The following is a 23341-nucleotide window of genomic DNA, read 5'->3' as shown; positions in this document are numbered from 1 at the left end:
CAAACAATCCAAGAGCATATTAGTAGCATATTAGGTGAATTTGTGTAGAACTAAAGCATGTTACAGAGGGAATCGTGAGACAGTTTCACGTGGAGTTTGAGCTGGAGTGACCTGGAGTTTGGAATGAGGTGGAGTTGACATAAGCACCTCCTGTTTATGTCATTTTGCTTAGAGTACGGTGGAGAGCGCAAACCGTTTCTTGGAGAAATGTAAACCAGGAGTATGGACAATTCAGTATAACAGTCTCAACCTGAAGACACCTGTTCCAAGGTAAAAATGACACTTCCCTGCCTTAAAACTTTGTGGGTTTCTGGTTTTTAGATGCCATTAGTGTGCATGCATGCATCCAGTGAATACATAATCAATTGGGGGGGTGGGGGGGTGTCATTACTAATGTGAGATTAGATTCAGTGAGCACACATCAATACCTATTTTCTGTGCTTTTAAAGTGATATTGATATCTCACGGTCATGTAAACCAAAACCCATTGGTAACCTGGCTCGAGAAATCGGCCTGCTCTCTGGAGAGGTGGAATTATATGGGGAAACCAAGGCCAAGGTCCAGCTGTCAGCACTTGAGCGACTGAAGCACCAGCCTGATGGGAAATACGTAGTGGTGACTGGGTAAGGCTCTTCTTCTCATTGCCTGTGGAGTTAACATTTGTCCTGATTGTTACCAGCCCAATGTTGTGTTTGCACTTTGCACACACCTGTGCTGTGGAGGTGGCTTTGACATGCTGTGATGTGGGCATTTTCCATGCATTTCGTCTTTAACCTTGTGAGGCAGAAAAAAGTGGGAAGAATGGAAATCCTTTAGAGATGAGGAGAGTGGTCAAGATGGAAAGTTTCGGTTAAGTCTCCTGAAGAATCCTTCTTATTGCTATGTTAAAATTATACATGAAAGCTATTTTTCTTTGCTTTTGTGGATCTGGAGGCAAAACCCAGGGCCTTGTGCATGCCAGGCAAGTGCTCTCCAGCTGAGCTATACCACAGCCCCACAAGTTAGTTTTTGACACTATAAATTGAGAAATTAAAATTATAGTGGTATCTGATGAAAAGGTCAAATGTCAAGCATATTTGCAGGGAGAAGAGCTAAAATACAGTGTTTTGTTTAAACTTTTGAAAATTACAACAAAGACTCAGAAAAGATCTCTTTCACAGCTTTTGTCTTTCTCATTATTTAGATGAGTCATTCTCTAGGTCTGCTAGGTCTGACTTGGTGATTTAACAAACTTAATTCTGGAAGTGAACCTCTTCCTCTTTTGCTTTCATCTGAAGAATAACTCCAACGCCCCTGGGAGAAGGAAAAAGCACAACCACAATTGGGCTGGTGCAGGCCCTTGGAGCCCACCTTTACCAGAATGTCTTCGCGTGTGTGCGACAGCCTTCTCAGGGCCCCACCTTTGGAATAAAAGGTACTCATGGGACTGAGCCTGGGTCCCCAGAGGGTACCTGCCTTTCCTTCAGTCCTCCCAGACCCAGTAGGCCCATGAATGTTAAGGGGCCTTCTGCTCACTCAGGTACCACAACACCCTACAACCCCCCACAGCAGCGCATTTGGTGAAAACTCATCAGATCAGCCCGCTCCTGTCACCATTTGACGCTGCACAGAGATACTCTGGAACTGGTAATGGGTAGCTGGAGATACTTTTATTAGACCCTAATAGTCCACTATCACAGTAAAGGTAACCATAGCTGTGGATTCATGCTCACGGCCAGGCAGAAACAAGCCCCACAGATGTCTCCCTGTTGGGAATGAGAGGTGCCTGCCTCACTGAGCATGTGCTTGGTGCTGGGTGTTATGCTAAGCAGCTGATGCATATTCTATTTTATCCTCCCTTGTAAGAGAGTAGGATTGTCATTTTACAGTAGCAGCAATAGGACTGCATTGTGAACTTGGTCACAAGCACCATTAAGTACCAGACCAGCCCCATTTATTTCAGCCTCTTAACCCTGTATCATAACACACTGCTTAACTGGATGAGACCAGGACATCAGTAATCATACTTAACTTTCAGATTTTGATTGCTACAGTCATACAAACATGTTCTTTTAATTAAAACTGTAATAAGTTCTTCAAGCTAGCTTTCTTGTTTGTTTAGTAACAGGGCATCACATTCTGTTTGTTGTAGAAATTACTGTGACTGTTGACACCAGGCACACCTCTGTCCTTTTTTTTTTCTTCTTTTTGAGATAGGGTCTCACTATGCAGTTCAGGCTGGCCTTGAGCTCACCTTGTAAACCAGATCCTCCTACCTCAGACTCCCATGTACTAGGATAACAGGCATGCACCACCACGCCCGGCTGTGCACACCTCTGTCTTACAGCTGTACAAATGTGATGACTTAGTTCTGCACTGATTACCCGCTTTGACTCCAGAATAAGTCTTTTCCTTGTGCTGCTTAGCAAACTCATTAGTCTCATTCTTTTTACTGCAAAGTAACCTCATTGTATGCTTCCTACCTCACAAAAATAAAATGTGTACTCCAGGGCGACCTCTCAATGATGATGTGGAAACCTGGACATTTATTATTTTTAACCTGGGCATTTTTGACTGGCCTTTTGTGGATAACCCAATTGGGCCATCAGAATTATAGCAGTAAGCTGTTTGCTAACATATGTCACCTATTCGGGAAGAATTGGAGGCTCTGTTAGTGTGTGTACCTTAAATATTCCTTCCTTCCTTTCTTTTTATTTTTAAAGCCAGAGTAGGCTTATGAGAGTAGGAAATTTAACAGGCTTGCCTTTATGTAACTGTCAGCTGGGTCTCTTAACATGTTAAGAATCACAGGGAACCTTTTCTAAAGATAATGAGTAGGTATGTATGTATGTGTTCACAGTTTTGTCATTTAGACTCAGATTTCAGCTGAGAGACTATTCAGCACAAACAAGATCGAGTGTTTTAGCATGGTAAAAGAAAATTAGAAAACAATCAGATCTGTCCAAATGATGATGCAAAATAAACAAATAATATGCTTAGTAGTTAAAGAAATCATGTGGCATCACTTAAAGGGAGTCCCTACCTTTGGTCTGTCCCCTAGGTGGCGCTGCAGGAGGCGGCTACTCCCAGGTCGTTCCTATGGAAGAGGTAAAGCATTTGGTAGACCGAATCCTTTATAAAGCTTCATTCTAGCTTTTTTCCTCCAAAGATTAACTTTTTAAAAAAATACCTTAGAGGACAAATGCTTGTTTCTCAGAAGAAAAAAAATCTTAATTTGTAAACTTCTGACAGAGCTTGATTCCCAAGTCTGGCTTTTGGTGAGAATGATCATTTTAAGCAAGTGGTCAAATGAAATGTACTATTGAAAAGCACCAACACACGGTGAATTCAGAGGCGGCAGACATGGGAACAACGTATAGACATGCAGTACACTCCTCACTCCCTGCTTAAGGAGTGTGCGTAGGTTTCAGTCTTGGCAGTGGGCATTTGTGGCGTCTGGTTCTGTGTTTTGCAGGGGATACTCCCGCGAGTGGACAGCCCCTCATCTGTTTTCAGGAGCTCCCACTGTTGGGTCCACTTGCCATACTGCCACCAGTATTGCATTGGTGTTAACACAGGACAATCTGGCTGTATAAAGGAGGGTTGGAAAGACACAGAGAGCTGGAGACTGATGGGACTTCTGATCTTTCGTAGTTTAATCTCCACCTCACTGGTGACATCCACGCCATCACTGCAGCTAATAACCTTGTTGCTGCGGCCATTGATGCTCGGATGTTCCATGAACTGACTCAGACTGACAAGGTACAGTGCTGGGGACTTTCCAAAGGGTAGAAGCCCTCAAATTAGTGTTGGTGCCTTGAATGGTGATACAGCTAGCCAGGCACTGGGAGTTCTTTCATCTAAAAGCCCCTTTCCTGCTTTTTTTAAGGCTCTGTTTAATCGTTTGGTACCTTCAGTAAATGGAGTAAGAAAGTTCTCTGACATCCAAATCCGAAGATTACAAGTAAGGTTTTTCTTTCTCTATTTGTGATAATGCATGAAATTTGGTGATCAGTAAAGAGGTAAACTGTCCTTAGAGCAGTTATTTTGGTTCCGGTTACATCTGTAATCGTAGGTGGTATAGGTAGCAAGGATGGGTGCTAGTGGTTATCTCATTTATTTGTAGTTATCACTGATTAGTCATGGAATAAATAGAGCTCTGACCAGCTGCCCTCAACTAAAGAGAGAACTGATGCTTCTCTTATTATGTGGATGAGAATCAGGATGCAAGGCTGGGAGATAGTTCCATGGTCAAGTGTTTGAATAGAATATGTCAAATCCTGGGATTAACTCCCAATAACCCAAAAGAAAAAAGGTCAGAATGGCATCATGGCAATATACACAGGTTCTGAGTGTGACTCCCTGTTCTTCCCAGGCCTAGAACTTCATGCAGTTGTGAAATGGCTTATCTCACAGTGTATTCACCTGTAAAGTGAGAGTAATGATACTTCCCCTGGTCTGCCTCAGTGAAAAACTGTATCAAAAGGTTAAAGCAGTGATGGAACTTTCAGTGTTACAGCCTGCTGCAACCACTGTTTGCCACCACTGTGGTTAAAGGAACAATTACTTCTATATTTTATTTGAATTTGTCTACCAATGTATAGTTACTAAGCATACCCTAAACCACATGAACCAGAAATCCCACTCCCAGGTTTTTACCTAAGAAAAATGAAAACTTGAAGTGTTCTTCAGTGAATGAATGGTTGAACAAACTGTGATACTTTCATAGAATAAGGAAATGAGCTTCTGATACATGCAGTCACTTGACTGAATATCAGAGGCATTTGCTGGCTGAAAGAAGCCAATCTGAAAGTCTTGTGCTGTATGCTTTTGTTTATTATGACATCTTCAGTAAAAGAACTGTAGTGAAAGAAGGTATCAGCAGATGCCCAGAGTTATGAGTAAAAGCAAGGAATACCTATAAAGGAAGAACACAGGGGCATTTTAAAAATGATATGAAAAGCCAGACATGGTGGTGCAGTCCTGTAATCCCAGCATTTGGGAGGCTGAGGTAAGAGGATTGTTGCAAGTTCCAGACTAGCCTGGGATAAAAAGTGAGCTCAAGGCCAGGCTGTACTGCACAGCAGGTTCCTGTCTTAAAAATAATAATAATAATATAATAATAATAATAATACTGAAAAACACATGTATTACATTACTGAAGAAAAGAAGTTTTTATATTTGTTCTCTGACAGCGTCAAACATGTAAACATTTAATACATGATTTATACTGTTTATTATCAACAACGGTGTTCACTTTGTTTTTAATTCTTAGCAACTTTGTATCTTTATATTTTGATGCTACAAGAATGTATGAAGTTACCCTTTACCCCAATGGGTGTTTATGTTTGTTCTGTTGCTTCACAGTTCTTTGGGGTTTTAGTTTGTTTTTGATGGTGCTTGGGATTGAATGCAGGGATTTGTTCATGCCGGGCAAGCACAGTGCTACTGAGCTGCACCCCTTGTCCCTTGCTGTACAGTTCTGCGTGTGTCCATTTTGTGTGTGTAGACATCGACCATTGACAACAGCTAGCCTGTAAGCAGTTTGGTATCCCCTAACTTACCTTGCTTTTGCACTCCACTAAACCTTATATGTCAGGCAGGTCATTTTTTACACTAGAGTTGTGTTTATGAGGCAGCAAAGTATCATGGAAAGAGCAGACAACCTCCGATGTTACCTTTCCTAGGGGCTGGTTCTGTTCTGGGGAGGAGAAAAGCTCTAGGCTTTCACAGCCTGAGACTTCTCCAAGGGTATAGCACCCCTTGCAAGGACAGAACAAGAGCCCGGGCCTCCTGCCCCTCAGTCCTGAGTCCTGCGGTGTGACCAGTCTGCACAGAGCCCTGGTCAGGAGCCTGTTGTACAGCAGATTCTTAGCAGGCTGTCTAAGGGCTTCGTTGGCGTATGGAGTTTCTGACAGGCATGTCAGTGGCCAGCTGTGGAAATACATCTGAGGAAAAAAGACAAAAAAAACAGATCCATGTAACACAAGAAAGAAACCATGCGGAGTGGGTCTTGTGAGGGCCCACTCAGTAATTTCCATGAGGTGAAAGAGTATATTACATATGGATTTCCCATTTTAGGATGCACCTTGAGTAGACACTGTAGATCAGTAAATAAAGTTTTCAAATTCTGTGACAAGGAAAATACAAATCATTTTTTAAGTCTTTCAGAACAATAAGAATTCAGTAAAAGTACAGTGCTATAAAAAAACTATGTAAAAAATCTGGCATTGATTTTCATTGATTCGTACCAATTTCTGCCCTACTTAACATACATACATTTATTTAGTTTGAACCTAGCCTTGCATGTGTTAAGAACTCTTACCAGTGAGCTATAGCCTCAACCCCTCAAATTTCATTTAAGTTGGACTTAATTGTCTGATTAAAGATTTTTGTCTCAGTGGTGGAGCATGTGTTTAGCGTGCCCTGCGTTCAATTCCAGCGTCGCCCTACCCCTAAAAGTCTTTGTATATTCCTTTTCCTTTTTAATTGTTATCTTATATCCATCTTATATTTTAATTTACTACCTCTTCAGAGACTAGGCATTGAAAAGACTGACCCCACCACACTGACAGATGAAGAGATCAACAGATTTGCAAGACTGGATATTGATCCAGAAACCATAACATGGCAAAGAGGTACCAGAGCAGGATGCATGTCCCTTGTGTCTTAGTTGTGCTGCATACCCCACTCTCCCAAGAGAGTTACTTGAGAAGCTTGGGGTCGGGATTTTCATGGTTAAGGTGTGACCAAGGTGGTGGCATTGCCTGTTTTCTTGCTGCCTCTAACTATGTCTTCCTTACTGGCTGTCATCAGTTTCTCTTTCTGAAAGAGTTGAACATTTTGCTGCCTATTCAGTGTTGATTGAAATGAAGGTGTTTGCAAAAAAAATGTTCATGCATAAACCAAAAATAACATTTTTCAAGTTTCATTTTATGCAAAAAGTTTTGGTGTCATAAAGTAGAGAAATTATGTTTAATCATTTCTTGAATCATGTGTGCCCTTTATTCTCAGAACTTCTGTCTGGCATCAGTGAGTTGGTTTTGCTTCAGCTTTCTTAATCATTTTATACCTCATTTTGTGAAATCTTTTGTAAAAAAAAATTAGGTAGCCTTCAAGTTTTCAGTACATCACAGTTTCCTGAGTGAGTTGTCTGGCTTTACCACCATATGTTGATTTTCTTTATGTCCAATTAACAAATTTTATTTTTTTATCAACAGTGCCTCCATCTATTTTATATAATTGTTGAGAAGAAATTGTCGTCATCACACAGAATGCATCTAAAGGCCAGTACACTGGCTGTTCTTGTTATTTTTATTGGCATGGCAACTGTTAATATCTAAAGCCACACTGGTTTTTCTCCCTTTGTCTCAATAGCTTTAGGAAATGATATAATATTTTCTAAGAAATAAGCTAAAAATCCGCTTTGAAAATTTAGTAATTCACTTACTTTTCCTTCAATTTGAGTCTAATTCATGCTTTCCAGAAAAGTAAGAGGTACACCCCTTCTCCCCTGTCTCCCCAAAGAAGGATTACATCTTTTTTTTTGCAGTACCAGGGATCGAACTCACGACCGCCTGCTTGCAAGGCAGGTGCTTATGCCACTGAGCTAAATCCCCAGCCCCTCTTTTTTTTTTTTTTTTTTAGGATTACATATATTAACTGGCTGTGTTACACAGTAAAAGAACATAGTTGTAAGAACTGTATACTATATTCTTTGAAAAATAAGGATTGTCTCCAGTCATACATTATGTGGGAGTGTAGGTGTCTGAGTGCTAAAGAATACTCTGCTTTTAGTGTTTAAACCTTGATAGTATTGAGGGATGGGACGGGGGTGGAACCAAGACCAAGACTCCACACCACAGTGTACATGCCTGACATGTGTGAGGCCCTGGGCTTGGTAGGAGCAGGGAGCTTCTCCTCTTTGACCACTTTAGATAATTGACTCTTTTTTTTGTTAGCTTATTTGTGTCTTTGGGGGCCTTTGGGGGTTCCTTCTGTGTTGTTTGACATTTCATACTAAAATGGGAGCTCTTATTTCCCCTCTGTGCTTACACTGCTCTGACGCTGGATATCTAGGTTTTCTCTTGGAGAACAATTCAGTTCAGTTCTGTAGCAGATACTGACTGGGTGTTCTGTGGGTAAACTCAAGTCTCACTCTGTGGAGCTGACCCTGCAGCTCAGGGGCTAAATATGACAAGACTGCCCCATCCACTCCAGATACCAACCTCACGTCCAGGTTGTCACCTCTTCTGACCAACTGGCTATAAATTGAAGGTCCCATGGCCTCCTTCTTGGGTTGGATCATTTGGTAAATTCAACCCAGTCTTCATGGAAAAACTAGTGTTTATTGGTTTATTGTGGAAATTATAGATCAGGTTTAGCTAGATGGAAGGCATGCACAGAATACAGCACCCCTCCAAAGGCTTGATATTTTTACCAGCCTGGCAGCTCATGAAATCTTGTTATTCAAGCACTTTTATAGATCTTAATATCCCTTCCTAAACTCCTTCCTGGTTGTCATTGGGCCTGGAACTTCTAGCCTTCTAATCATTTGGTCTTTCTGTTGACCAGGCCCCTCTTCAGGCTATCAAGGACCTATGTCACCGCATTAGCATAATTTCAAGGGAACTTAAATGGGGTTAATTGTGAGGCCTATGACACTCCTATCACCCTTAAAATTCCAAGTACTCTAGGAACCTTGTGCCAGGAACCCAGGATAAATATCCAGTATATCTCTTATTAAACCATATGTACGAAAACCAAAATTTTAGTTATAGACTAAAATGTTAACAGGGGTTAGTTAGTCCCGGAATGTGAGATTAGCATTGGTTAGTTGGCTGATCTTTGCCATGTTTTCAGTGTTATATAATTAGATAGCTTTTTTGTCATCAGAATAGAATGTTGTAAAGGAAAAGCCTGGCTTGTTATCAAAAGGCATTTGCCCTTGTTGTAAGTCGATGGCTCTTTTGTCTCCCTGGGAGATGGGAGGTCAGTGAGGCACCCTCTGCCCCTGCCTCCCACTGCCCGTGCCACCCCAAAACAGCAACACACACTTCGGCCTTTTAAAAAGTGGAGTGTCCTTTTTTGTTTGTTTGTTTTTTATCTAATAGAATATGCTTTAAAATAGATTCTAGATTTCTAATTAATTGTTTGGATTTTCCAGAAGGAATAAAACTCAGCCACTCCACATTTGGTTTAAAAATAATTCCTGTACATTTATATATGTGAACATCATTTTTAAACCCATATTCTAGCTTTGCCATCAACTAATATTCAAAATCAGATTGTTAGCATTAAATTAGACTTGCTTGCTTTACCACTTCGTTGCTTTCTTTTAGCTTTATGGTCTTTTTATACTAAAAATCATTCTGTGTCTTCCCTTTGTATTGTAGTGTTGGACACCAATGATAGATTCCTGAGGAAAATCACAATTGGGCAGTCTCCAACAGAGAAGGGTCACACACGGACGGTAACTATCTGCTCCTTCTCCGGCAGCTCAGCCTGTGTGAACTAGAGCTGCCGCCTCTCCTCCTCCGTCCCCTCCCATATGACTGATACTGCCAGGTGTTGTTCTGCCTTCTCCCTTTTAAAATGGAAGTGAGTGGGTGTGGTATTGAGCACTCCTGACAGCTTTTGCAATAAATCCCATGTGTCACCTGTGTCGCGCACCCCCCTCTGCATTTTTTTCTGGAGGTGGAGAGCCCCAAGTGAACATCGTTGCATATAAATTGATGAAAATTGCTTTTCTTTTGTGATCATTTGGCAGTATATCTCTTTAGTGTAAGAGCGTCTGTGCTATCCTTTGTATGTTAGGGAAACCATAACCTTAATTCCAAGCAGCTTGCATGAGGATAAAATCATAGCTTACTGGTCACACTAGACCATTTACTTTTAAAAATTGACTACTGAAGGCCTTAGAATAATTACCAAATTTTCCTTCTGGAGGATTATTTTCATTAAGCTCCTTGTAGTATTCTGCAGTTGTGATCTTTTCAGGTATTTATTTAAGCCTTTGATGCCCAAAAGGATGATTTGCAATTTATAGTTCCATTTTAACACAAACGTTTTATTCCTCATTTTCCCCGGCTCCAGGCTCAGTTTGATATCTCTGTGGCTAGTGAAATCATGGCTGTCCTGGCTCTCACCACTTCTCTGGAAGACATGAGAAAGAGACTAGGCAAAATGGTGGTGGCCTGCAGTAAACAAGGGGAGCCCATTAGTGCTGAAGATCTGGTGAGTGCCCCCCACCCAGACACACTAGGTGACACTGGCGCTGCTGTCCTATGATGGCAGAAATTAAACTCTACTTAAGATGTTGCAATAATCTCATCAATTCAACCCAGTTTTGCTAGGTACAAAATAACTGTGAACTCTGTCATGATTATAATGTGGTGTGCTCCAGGTGATGTGAGGAGTTGTCATCCTGCACGTGTCTCCATAAGCGGATGGATGTCTTGAGTTTGCAGAGAACACATGGTGTCCAAGTGAGCCTTTTAATAGCTGAGTTGGGGTTAGCTCAGACCCCTGCGTGACCCTCAGCTTCTTGCCTAGAGCCCTCTTGTCATCGGACTTGTTGGCATCACATCTATGCGGACAGCCACAGTCCAGACCAGACGACACATGAGCCGGTTTGGCTGGTGGTCCCACCCACTAGGCAGCCTCTCTACTTCAGGGTTGTATCTCAGCTCTCTGCATGGTAATACGAGGCTTCAAAAGAGAATTCTTATCAATTACTTTTTTTTCAAAACCTGTTTGTGTTGACACATTCTAAAATAGTTGGCGTGTGACAGTGGTGTGGCAGATGAATTTAGAAAAGGAAGAAAGGATTATCAGCTTTCTGTTTCACAGTTAATATGTGTTTTAAATTTTAATACCCCAGCCCTTAAATTTAAAAACTCATAAATTTAAAAACTAAGTGGGAGCCATTACTTTATCTAACTTTATCATCAGTTTGCTATGATTAGATGACTTAGAAGGGCTGTTATTTAAGATTTATTGAATTTCAGGGTAATGTTTCAGTTTTAGCTTTGGGAAGCAAATTTGGGTTGTACCCATTTCTGGCCAGACACCAAAGTTACAAATAACAACTTAGGCTAAGAGCCTGCATTTCTAGTGCTCTAAACTTGGCTGATGGTCCCACTAGGCGGCCTCTCTGCTTCAGGGTTGTATCTGGATTCCCCACATTAGTCAGCAGATTGAGATGGTTGTAGAATTACATGTTTTTTGTTTCTCAGAAATTGCATGTGAATATTATTTTCATTCTCCTCCTTTTCCCTGTTTAAAATAGCTGGTAGCTTCCATGTATGTATAGAGGGGAAGAAAAATGAGTGATCTAGTTGAGAGGAAAGCACTGTTTGGTCCACAGTGGCTGACATGGCAAGATCTAGGATATGTAATGTTAGTTGCAGAAGGGTGATGTTTGCAGGAAGGAGTTAATGCCCGCTGCCCTTGTGTTGCAGGGGGTGAGTGGCGCACTGACCGTGCTGATGAAGGATGCCATCAAGCCCAATCTTATGCAGACGTTAGAGGTGAGGAGAGTGACTGCCTTCCAGTACTGGTTTACAGCATTCAGAGCACCATACTTGCAAAGGACACCTCCTTGTGCAGTCAGACCTCTCTTTCTTCTCAGTTGTTCTCACAGTTGTGACTGGAACAGTACCAAAATAACAAAGCAGTGGCTTTGTCTTTTCTCTCTAGAAAGTTTTCTTTCAAATTGCAGCTAAATTCAGTACCCCTGGCTGTGTGATTCCATCCTGAAGCAGGTTGACAGCTGTACTCACGAAGTCCTCGCTTCTGCAGGGCACCCCAGTGTTTGTCCATGCTGGACCGTTCGCCAACATTGCTCACGGGAACTCCTCCATCATCGCAGACAGGATCGCGCTCAAACTTGTGGGCCCAGAGGGCTTTGTAGGTGGGTGCTGCTGCATCATAGCTGGAGGGCCTGCACTTTTCTTTTAACCCCAGAGCAGTTAGGATGGCATTTTCACAGTTGTTCTTTCCTTTCCTCACAGTGACTGAAGCAGGATTTGGAGCAGACATTGGAATGGAAAAGTTTTTCAACATCAAATGCCGGTATTCCGGCCTCCGCCCTCATGTGGTAGTACTTGTTGCTACTGTCAGGGCTCTTAAGATGCACGGAGGCGGGCCCACGGTGAGGAGCCAGAGACAGGGTGGGGTGCGGGTCTGCTGACCATGTGTGCTCTGGAAACTTGCAGGAAGCTGAATGACTTGAGCCTGCATCTGCACGAAACTGCTCTGGTCCTCATGATGAATAGGGTGCCCAAAGGAAATGGTCAGACAGGTCCTGAGCTGGCAGCCTTCTTGCTCACAGGCATGTCATTTTAGCAGGGGCAAAGTTGGCTTCATGGCTGCCTTTCTGAGGAGAACATCTGCCAGTACCTAAACTCCCTTAAGGATATGTCCTTGGCTGTGCTCCCAAAAACTCCATTATGTCAGCGTGTTTCCTATGAATCTCAATCCCACCTCCCTTCTGAACAAGGACACCGGCAGCCTGCCAGCTACCCTCCCGTGCAGCTGGGGTCGGCTCCTGCTGGACAGAGCCTGTGACAGCCTAGCAGGAGGGCAGCAGGGGCTGTGTGGGTGGCAAAGGAGCAAGGGTCCATAGGGCTGCTGCAGAGAGAGAAGCAGAGGTCGGGCAGGCTTCTCAGCTCCAGCCTGAGTTCTGTGTCCTCCTGGATTCCTACTGCTTAGCAATTATACGCTTATTCCAGCATTTAATATCTCTCTTTAGCACTTTTGTATAGAGACATGGTGTTAAGTTTTCAGGGGTTACTGGAATGAAATCCCTGCCCTTCCTCCCCTGCTGGATAAAACCTGTCTGTAATGGTACTGACCAGCCCTTGTCCCAGTACAGCAGTTCTCAAGTGTTTTGGCTTGGAAATTACTAAAGGCCTATGGAAGGCTTTTGTTTTTGTTAAGTATCTCTACTGATACTCAGTATGTTAGAAATGGAAACTGAGTTACATGTTAACACAAGAAGTTTTTGAATAAGATCACCGTATTTTTAGGGACTATCCAGTTTTCAGACCACTGTTGTGTCTGGTTACCTGGAGATTATGTTGTAATTGTGTGCTGGAATTGGGCTGTGACCTTTAAAAGTGCATTGTGTACTCAGAATAACCAGCAGGACCATGAGACTGTAGCCTTACAGGGCAACAGTTTGGGCCTCGTGGGCCCCCAGAGCACACTGTTGACAGTGCCTCCCAACACACTCCTGCATGCCTCTCTGAACTCTTACTGTCCATTGCCTTGACATCCCAGGCCCCTGCTGAGCCCTGCTGACCTTGCTCTGGGCAGTGCAGGGAAGGCTTGCTTTGCTCTCACATCAGTGGCAGTTTTTCTCACACCTGCAGCCCACACCCATGGCTTTGCATCTTCCTTCCTAACCCCCAACCTTGAGGTCTAAACATCGTGGATGCTTGCCCAGCTTTCATACACAGCTCTATGGGGGCCAGACCTGTTGCTCTTATTAGCAGCCAGAGGGGCGCTTACTTCCTGTCCTGCCTCCTCGTGGTCTTTGTGTGCCTCCAGCTCCTGTTCTTCCTCCACCACCCATTACCACCCCAGTGGGCCGCAGAATCAACACTGTGTCTTTTGTTCCTCCCAGTCTGTACAGCAGGCCTGAGTCTCTGGCCAGATCGGGATGCAGGTCCAGCTGTTTGGACACCTACAGGGCACTCTTACCATGGGGAGAGAAAGTCCTGCTGTTTTTCCCTGTGGTCAGTGGTGTTCCCATACCAAGCTGTGGGTTGGCTCTGTGGAACAGCATATGAGACCAAGGGCCAGCTCACCATGGGCTGTGCTGTCACACACTCCCGATGTGGCTGCAGTGCTGGCAGCTGCTGTTCCCACACTCACCTTTGCTTATTCCCCCACTGCTGCTCTTTTCATGTAAGGACACTGGCCCTGCCTTGCATACGTCCCTGTCCACATCTGTTTTCATAAATCTGTCCATCCTCATCTCTTTAATCCAGATACCAGAGGTATCCTCCTCTGATGAAAGCAGTGCTTGTTTTGTTCTGTATGGCTGGCTGTGTGTCCAGAGTCCTTAGGGCAGAAACAGCCGCGCTCTCCTGGGTACCCTCCAGCATGCAGCCACCTGCCTAACGAGGAGCATAAGCACCATTTGAAGCTAGAATCCAATGATACGGAACGTACCTAATTTGGTTGTTTTTCCTTCCAGGTTACTGCTGGACTGCCTCTTCCCAAAGCTTACATAGAAGAGGTAACTTTGATTATTTCTGATTACTTGTCCTGGAAAGAGCCACAGCCGGTATCAGCATTTTCAGCCTGGCCTGTGGGGAGACAGGGAGAATGAGATTCGGTGGCCCAAGGTGGCTCCTGGGAGTGCAGATAGGAAGCAGGGTCAGCAGCTGGCACTGGAGTGCAGTTTTTCTGCCCTCTTGGAGGTTGGTACATTATCAAGCTATACAGGATCACAGGTGCAGGTCTGAGTGAGGAGTTTCAGAAATGGATAAGAAAAGACTGTTGGTGCCTTGAGTCTGCCTGTCGGCTGGGTTGTGATTTGCCTTTTATGGTCATCTGTCTGATTCACGCGTAGGAGGGGAATTCACAGTTCTGGCCCTCCCGATGCCCCACAGCCTTTCCTGTATCTAATTACAGTGACTGCCCCTAACCGGCCCAGCTGGTGTCTTCAGTTAAGAAATTCTGCTTATTTCAGTGGTTCTCAGTCTTTCATGTTAATTGGTTTTCATGTGACAAAGGGGTAAAGAATTAGTGCCCTTTAGAAAATCAGATAAATCCTAATTTCAGTTTATAGTTATTAAAGAAAAAAGCATGATCACATTTGTAATGGATCTTGTTTCCTGTTTATAAGCTACAGTTTCTTTGATAGACCAACACTAATAGGTTTTGTTTATGATCCAATATACTTGTACATTTTTATAAAAGATGATTACATTTTTATTTTTTAAATACTCCATATTTTGAGGTGGATTTTGTTGGTTTTTGGCAGTGCTGAGAATCAAACATTCGAGGCAAACACTTCATCATTGAGCTGCATTGCTAGCCCCTTAATGGATTTTTAAGCTTGTCATAACATACTCTTGGTAAGAAAAAAATAACTTAAGCATCACACAAATATTTGATTGAAGTTCTTGTAACAATGTGGTGCATATTTTTCAGCATTTAATTTGGGAGGAAGTACCAGGGGTTAAACCCAGGGCCCTGGAGCTAAACTACACCCCCAGCCCTATTTGTTCATTTGTTTATTTATTTATTTTTGGCATTGGGAATGGAACTCAGGACCTTGTGCTTTTCAGGCAGATGTTGTGCCCGTGAGCTGCATCTCCAACCTTTTTAATTTTTTACTCACTGTGTTGCTAAGTTACCCAGGCTGGGCTTGAACTTTCAGTCCTCCTGCCTCTGCCTCCCAAAGTGCTGGAATAACAGGTGTGCGCCACCATGCCTGACAAAAACAATTCCTGACTTTTACATGTGTTTGTCCAAAACTGGAGTTAATGACACTGTCTCTAGTTCTGCAGCTTCAGTACATTTTGGACAGACTCCATGTTAACCACAGGTCGTTGTCACTTTGTATGACATCTGCATGATGAGCTTTGAGTATGTATCGTACTTCTTGGCTCAGTCCCCTGTTGAAGGTTAAGATTCATAGTTTTCCAGTGCTGGAAGCAGTGATGAACATACTTAAAAGTTTGTTTCATTAATGGTTTTCCTTTAGATTTGATGGTATTTGTTTCTTGTTTCTTTTGTTTTTGGGGTGTTGGAGGTCGAGCCTAGAACCTTCTACATGCTAGGCAAGTGTTCTAACATTGAGTTAGACCTCCAGTCTACTATTTAAATTTATTTTCTTGTTTTTGACACAAGGTCTCTCCTATTGCCCAGGGTGTTTCTTAAGCTTCTGGATACCAGAGATTCTGCCTCAGCCTCCAGAGTGGTGGGGACCATAGATACATGCAACTCAGCTATCATATTTAAAGATAGCATTCATCCTATCAAGAGACATAGGGAAGGCTTGTGGTTGAGTTCACTAAAGTCCGTGAAGCATCACTGATTTCTTATGTCTTCTGACAGTTGTGTGGCACCTGGATAACAAATGCCTCTTTGGTGCCAGGCGCTGTGCTCGGCTGGTTTTTGTTGGAAGGGTTTGTGCTCTACTGAAGAGAATCTGCATCATTGTACAGCATGAGTACATTAAGTCTATAAGCACACAGGTATAGATTAGATAGGGGCACTAATCCCCTTTGACAGCCAAAAAGTTACTGAGACAGAGAACGGATCAGCAGCTGTGGTTTTCAGGCCGGGGGGAGTGTGAGCACAGCTTTGTGCTGGCTGTGGGCTGGAGCCACGCCCCGGCCTCCACAGTGGCTCACCCAGATCTTTGCTCTTTCTTGGAGGCTCACCTCCTCCTCCTAACGCAAATGTCTGCTGGTCCCAAGAGGCAATTTTCCTTTGACGAAAAAACTTTAAATCCACTCTGTCTGACCCTATTGGTCTTTCACTGCTGTTTTATAGAACCTGGAGCTGGTTGAAAAGGGCTTCAGCAATTTGAGGAAACAGATTGAAAATGCCCGCATGTTCGGTGTCCCGATGGTCGTGGCTGTGAATGCATTCAAGTAAGTGCAGAGTATAGGAGGAGGGAGGGGTGTGGGGCGCCTGGAAAGACTCTGGGGCAGCCACACAGCACTGCTGTGGCTTCGCCTGTTCCACAGGGGCCGCTGCTGCTGGTTCTGGCCTTTGGGGCGGCATGACGTATGTATGTCACAGCCACCTCACCTGCTACGTGCCCAGAAGTCAGGCTGCGTCCCGGGGCCCCTTTTCCTCTGGGGAAGTGGATAACACACAGGCTTGGGATTAAAGTTCTTTTCTGGTTTCACGAGGCCTTCTGAGCTGACAGAAGATGACCATTATCTCACCAGGTCTGATGAGGTGTTGTCTTGACAGCATTGAGCCAGAGGTGTTCCTGGGAGAACCTGTGTGGGTGGTTCGGCATCGCAGTACTGGTTTGGGTTTTTGCTACAGTGGCCTCACCACAGTGAATGAGAGAGGAAATTTTTAAAAGCTCACATTTATTAATTCCCAGTGGTGTGCTGGAAAGGTTCCAAGAACTTCATGTGTATTTATTATTTAACCCTCATGACATCCAGTGAAGAGTGGTATGATTGTCCCATTTTACCTGTGTGGAAATTGAGGCTCATAGAGATTAACTAACTGGCCCTGTCACCCAGTTGGGTACTGTGGGCTGAGATTCGAAGCCAGGAAGTGTTACCTGATTCCTGGCCATTCATCAGTGGGTGACTTGTGGCTTTTCATGGCATGAAGAAGAGACGCCCTTCCCTCCCCAGCCATCTTCCACGCCCTAACACAGCTCTGCCTTTGCAGGACAGACACAGAGGCTGAGCTGGACCTCATCAGCCACCTTGCGAGAGACCACGGGGCTTTTGATGCGGTGAAGTGCACTCACTGGGCGGAAGGGGGCAAGGGTGCTCTGGCCCTGGCTCAGGCCGTCCAGAGAGCCGCACAGGCACCCAGTAGCTTCCAGCTCCTTTATGACCTTGAGGTAGGTTATGTGCTGTATTGTGGTGGATGATGGGGTTCCTGTATGGCCACTCTACGGAGCCCCATGTTTAGCAGCGTTAGCCTTGTAGTTTGGACCTCTTATGGGCAAGTTACATGACCACAGTCTGACTCAGACAGCTCTGCACAGCTGTATCGGGAATGCAGTTGCTGCTTACCTCCAATGTGGGGACCAGGCAGGAGCAGCTAGGGAAGCCTTCCACACCTTACCTCTGAAAAGCTTCCTAGTACAGGTTCTTTTGCAGGTGGAAGGGAGGGCTCTGTGTAGAACCAGGTGTGTAATTCAGTGTACCCTTTAACCTAGGGCACTAACAGCACTGTAGCAAATTGTCACGTAGGTCACATGCAGAGAAGTTTTCTGTTTACCTATCAGTAACAGAGCAGAGCAGTGTGCTGCCAGGTTCACTTCCAGACACCTGGAACTTGCCTGACGTGCAGAGAGTCCCTTGGATGCAAACCAAAGCATCTCAGCAGCCTTCACCCTTTTTTCCATCACTGTTTAAATTACATCTGTCCCAACAGAAGTACTATTTACCTGTGACACAGTAAAGTTAGTTCAGAGAAAGCATGGTCGGATTATGGGTTGGTTTTGTTTTCAGTTCTCTGTCCCATGTATTTCATCTGTGATGGACATTATAGTCTGTAAAATCAGAAAACTTTGTTTGCAACTTGGGATGTGTTAATTACACTTGTATTCTTTAGTCTAGTTTTTACCTTAGTTTTTACAAGATGATCGTAGAATCTGGGAAAGAGCCATTGAAAAACAGAAGAAAGAAATCCTATTACTCTAGGGTTTTAAGGTTCTCTCATTCCTCTTTGGTCCTTGCAGGTAATACACTGACAGTTAATTAACAGCTATTTAATATTCTTTTGAGTTTTGATTTTATAGCTGGGTGTGAAAATCTATTCAGTCATCTTTCTAGAAAATGCTAGAAACACAGATAGCCCACTTGTAGGCATCCCTGCAGTGCCCACTCCCCCAGGCGAGCCAGACCCCTGGAAGAAGTGGGGTAGAGGCAGATGATGAGGACTTTATAACCCTTTTCTACTTGGAGCTTTGCACTGTTGTGACAAACAGGAAACTGCCACTTTTTGTCCTGTTCAGTATCTGCTAGTCTTAAGTCACCCCACAGCCAAAGTGCTTATGCTTTGGAAGTTCTGGGTGTGCCCTGGCAACTAATGAGCTCCCGTCATAAGATGCATGTGAAAGCAGTCGGTTGTGTCTTTATAAAACCACTTTTGAATATTCACTTTATTCATATCCATTATCCAGAGCTCCTCTATAAATGATTACTGTTTAGTTAGAAACAATTTTTATACATTATTGCTTTTTGTAAGAAACAATGGTTAAACTGAGCATGATGGCTCACACTTGTAGTCCCAGGACTTGGGTGGCAGAGGCAGGAGGATCACTGAGTTTAATGCCATCCTGGCTGCAAAGTGAGTTCAAAACCAGCCTGAGCTGTATAGCAATACCCTGTCTCAAAAAAACAAAAATCTTATGCAATGTATTCTTTCAGCCTCAGTTGCTAGGCAGTAGAAAGCCAGGTATATTGATTAATTTTAGTGTTTATACATGTCTTACCTCTATGTATCTCTATAGATCAACAGTAACTGCCTTTGAGGGGCTTTTTCTACTTACCAAGTCTGGAGCTTGACATCAAAAATGTTTCTAAACCAGTAAACCCCAGACTGTTTCCATATGTATACAGAAAACACTTCCTGGCCCTTGGGAAAACGCTTTGTCCCCCTCTGGAATGGGCCACATCCTGGGTCAGCTCTCGCACCAGTGACGGCTTCCCCTCTTTCCCTGGTGTCTTAGCTCCCTGTTGAGGATAAAATCAGGATCATTGCGCAGAAGATCTATGGAGCGGACGACATCGAGTTGCTCCCCGAAGCTCAGCACAAAGTTGAAGTCTACACAAAGCAGGTAGATCCTGGCTCGCTCTGTGTTTCACCCCTGCGCAGAGCGCAGCTCTGCCCGGCACCCCCCGCGTCGCTTTTCTGGTGGCAGACTGCTCCCTGCCACACGGTGGGCTTCTGTTTACACGGGTGACCCATGAATATGTGGAAAAGCCTTGAGTAGGGGACGTCCTAACCAGAGTGATCAGAACTTCTGCAGGCTTGTTCTCACGGCCACTGAGGTGCAGGAAGTGAGGTGGTGGTTGATAATTATTTGATAACTGTTTCACATAAATCAAAGGCCTTCTATAATCATATCTTATTGCATCCTCAGCTTTTCATTTGTCCTCCCCATCCCCTTTTCCCCCCAGGGCTTTGGGAATCTGCCTGTCTGCATGGCCAAAACACACTTGTCCTTGTCTCACGACCCAGAGCGAAAAGGTGTCCCCACAGGCTTCATCCTGCCCATTCGCGACGTCCGTGCCAGCGTCGGTGCCGGGTTTCTGTACCCTTTGGTAGGAACGGTAAGTAGGGATGCGAGATAGGAGCCTTCCCTGCGGTGTGTCCCATCTGACGTGGGATCCTGACACTGCCACACAGATGCCAGGTTCCCAGAGACCATGCGGGGGGAGCTGAGTTAGGCCTATTACAGTGAATCCTCTTGCTGTGGACCACACTGGTGTTGATTCCAATGTAATGTGAGTACTTCTGAGGAAAACACTGCTCCCCAGCGCTGGTTGGCTCTTAGTTGAAAGTAGGATGGACACCACTGACAGTTGGATTAGCCCTGTATACAGCCAGCACTCCACTCTTTGGGGTTTGCATCCATGGGGTCCATCATCTGTGGGTGGAAAATGCTTGGAAAAGGAAGTTGTGTCTGTACCAAACATGTACAGAATTTTCCTAATCCTTATTCCCTAAATAACACGCTGCTTACATAACAAGTACATCATGCTAGATACTAGAAGTTATCTATGGGTAGTTTAAAGTACACGGGTGGATGTGTATCGGTTATGTACGAGTATTATACCATCTACAGTAAGGGGATTGAGCTCCCACAGATTGCAGAATTCACTGGCTTCCAAGAGCCAGCTCTGGATGTAACTCAGCCCTGCTAGTGGCTCTGCAAGCTAAGGACCGATTCTAATGTCTAGATCAAGGGTCTCACTGACAGGCTTAGAGCTTAAACCTGAAGCTCAGGAGTCACCGTTTCGGCGGTTGTTTTTTTTGCGGTACTGGGACTCAAATTTGGGACCTTGCGCTCGCCAGGCAGGCGCCATGCCGTGGGTGAGCAATACCCCCAGCCCGGGAGCTCACTGTTCGTGAGGATAGAATTTTCCTGGGACAATGAAAATGAAAATGAATGATGTAGATATGGAAAGTGTGTCTGCTTATTAACGGTTACAGGTGAGTGAGTGACCCAGTGCTTTCTTACAGGTTACACCGAGGGAGGTAATTACTAATCCGTGTCTGGATTAACGTCGTCCTAAGGGTAGCGTAGCCTGGCTCTTTGCCCAGTTCCCCCTTAGATCTTCTCCCTATGCTCTATCTACAGATCTCACATAGGTGAAATACACGATTACAACTGAATGAGCACAGTGAGAAGGGGCTGAGGGTGCAGCTCAGTGCCGGGGCTCTAGTTTAATCTAGTTTCTCGCCAGCTGGAAGAGCAGTGTGCACACTCTTGTCATCTTCCATGGTAGATGCCGAGAGGGACCAGACAGGAGACACAGAGCTGTAGTGGTCAGGCCAACTCGCCTGGCCTGAGAACAAGTACTCATCGGAAGCCTTCGGCTTCAGATGGACCCAGAGTTCTCTACATACGATCCAATGATGCAGTCATTCAAAACAATTTAAAGCTTCCTAATTGCTGCTGGGGCCTCAGCAGGGCCAGGGGATTTGAGTCCTGATACATTAATTTAAAAACACTGGCTTCTGTTGAGAGTTTTATCTGGTATCTAAGGGGTGTGCACACACTTGCACGTACCTTTTTTTTTTTTTCCTGATTATAAATAGCCAGTGTTTGGGATTGGGGAGATCCTCTTTAGGAAAGAGTAAAAATACGCATAACCCTACACTTTGCTGTTTTGGGAACCATCTTGAGTCTCCACCAGCGGGCATACTGCGTGTCTGCACCATCAGGCAAATAGCTTTTGCCTTTGTAATCCACCTGCTAGGTTCCTCTGCTGGGTCTGAAGACCAGAGCTTTCCTCTCCCCTGCTTGTCCCCACACCCAGCACTTCCTTATCTCCTACAAAATACAGGAATAGAAACTGGTTGTCACATCCCTACAGTGCTTGCTGAGAGTAGTGACAGGCTCCTTGATGTCAGAGTTCGGTTTCTGATGTACCGATGTTTTGTGTTACAGAAGGTGACTCATCTTTTTATAATGACATTTTTATAGTTTTAGAAGTTCAGCCAAAGCTGTTTTCCTGTCTAGGTCTGGCTTGGAATCTGTGTATATTCATTATATAGGGCATTGTTAAAAATACATAAGTTTTCATTTACAAGCCATATAAATTTGCATCTAGGCAGAGACTTGTCAAAGCCAAGTCTTCAGAAAAGAAGCAAGTACAAATATATTTCGTAAGGCATACAGGTTTAGTTTTAGAAGGCCATGTTGGACTAATTGGAATAGTGACTGTGAAACTATCTAAATTATATCTAGAAATGTCCTGGGCCAAGCTAAAGGATGTGCATTTTTAACGTCACAGTGCTGAAGCAAAAATCCACGGGCACCTCAGCCTCCCTGGCTCCTGCCTGTGACATTCATTGACACAGAAGGCAAGAGTGATGCCTGGCATTTGTTTGGGGGACCTGAGGGTTTTCTTTTGAGTTCAAAATAGGATAAGTGACTGGATTTTTAACACGTAACAACAAATGCTCCCACTTTATTAACAGCTACAAAGTGATGTTCTCTTTGACAAAAGGGAAGGTGGATGAAAGATCACTCTAAGTTTATTCTTATGTTGTGGGAGTGGGTTCTTTTCTTTCTTTCTTTCTTTTTGGAGACAGTGTCTCACTATGCAGTTCACGCTAGCCTTGAACTCACTTTATATAGCCCAGTCTGGTCTTGAATTTGCAGTGATCCTCCTGCCTCAGCCTCCCAAGTGCTGGGATTATAAGCATGTGCCACCATGCCCAGCTTTCTTTCCTGTCTTGAGACAGGGTGTTGCTATGCACTTTATGTGAACTACGTGGCCCACATTGGCCTTGAACTTGTGGTGATCCTCCTGTCTCAGCCTCCCAAGTGCTGGGATTATAGGTGTGGACCACCATGCCTACCTTCTAAATTCATTTTTAATGCTGTTTTACATCGTAGATGAGCACAATGCCTGGACTCCCTACCCGGCCCTGCTTTTATGATATTGATTTAGACCCTGCAACTGAACAGGTGAATGGACTGTTTTAAACAGGTAAGTTGTTACTGGGAAAAGGTTTTGTTTTTTTCCTTCTGTACTGTTTGTTAATTACAGGGCTCCAACAGTAGCTGTAAAAATTTGGATTCTAATGCTCTCAAAATATTTCTGACTTCACTAAGGGAGGAAGTTAGTAGTGAGAATGAATGAAATATTTCCTTTTTCTACCACATATTTGGAGCAAAAGCGGGGCTTGTCACAGGTTGGCAGTACAGAGGAGAAAGCTGTGACCTGGGACGTCTCCTATAGAACCCCAAGAGTTGGGGTTCAGAGTCAGTGGCACACTGGAGGCCAGAACAGCTAGAAGGCTGCACAGACAGTTGTTAAGGCAAGAGGTGGACAAATGTCCCAGAAAAGAATAAAGAGAAGGCGGTAGGACCAGCCGAGGGTCCTCCCAGTGCAGTTCATGAGTTACCCTCACGCACATCCAAATGAAATTTCAAAAACATTGAACATGAAAA

At 44.1% G+C, this 23341-nt stretch overlaps 1 protein-coding gene across 1 annotated transcript in view; it reads left to right on the top strand.

Moving 5' to 3' along the window:
- The window catches only part of Mthfd1 (methylenetetrahydrofolate dehydrogenase, cyclohydrolase and formyltetrahydrofolate synthetase 1), a 52662-nt gene that overhangs the window by 28285 nt on the left and 1036 nt on the right, over positions 1–23341 (top strand). The window contains exons 10-27 of the mRNA XM_003472347.5: positions 173–270; positions 450–623; positions 1278–1414; positions 3041–3087; positions 3634–3741; positions 3869–3943; positions 6515–6617; positions 9375–9451; positions 10075–10215; positions 11442–11510; positions 11782–11893; positions 11994–12133; positions 14186–14227; positions 16498–16598; positions 17365–17542; positions 19382–19489; positions 19833–19985; positions 22784–22877. Coding sequence (XP_003472395.2) covers positions 173–270; positions 450–623; positions 1278–1414; positions 3041–3087; positions 3634–3741; positions 3869–3943; positions 6515–6617; positions 9375–9451; positions 10075–10215; positions 11442–11510; positions 11782–11893; positions 11994–12133; positions 14186–14227; positions 16498–16598; positions 17365–17542; positions 19382–19489; positions 19833–19985; positions 22784–22873 — 1953 coding nt within the window. The 3' untranslated portion in view covers positions 22874–22877. The remainder of the gene's footprint in view (positions 1–172; positions 271–449; positions 624–1277; positions 1415–3040; positions 3088–3633; positions 3742–3868; positions 3944–6514; positions 6618–9374; positions 9452–10074; positions 10216–11441; positions 11511–11781; positions 11894–11993; positions 12134–14185; positions 14228–16497; positions 16599–17364; positions 17543–19381; positions 19490–19832; positions 19986–22783; positions 22878–23341) is intronic.

This window comes from Cavia porcellus, unplaced genomic scaffold, assembly GCF_034190915.1.
Source record: "Cavia porcellus strain 051 isolate PalLab524CR breed Dunkin Hartley unplaced genomic scaffold, mCavPor4.1 scaffold_31, whole genome shotgun sequence".
Taxonomy (NCBI): domain Eukaryota; kingdom Metazoa; phylum Chordata; class Mammalia; order Rodentia; family Caviidae; genus Cavia; species Cavia porcellus.
The sequence above is the reverse complement of the archived record's forward strand: the minus strand, read 5'-3'. Positions and strand labels throughout refer to the sequence as shown.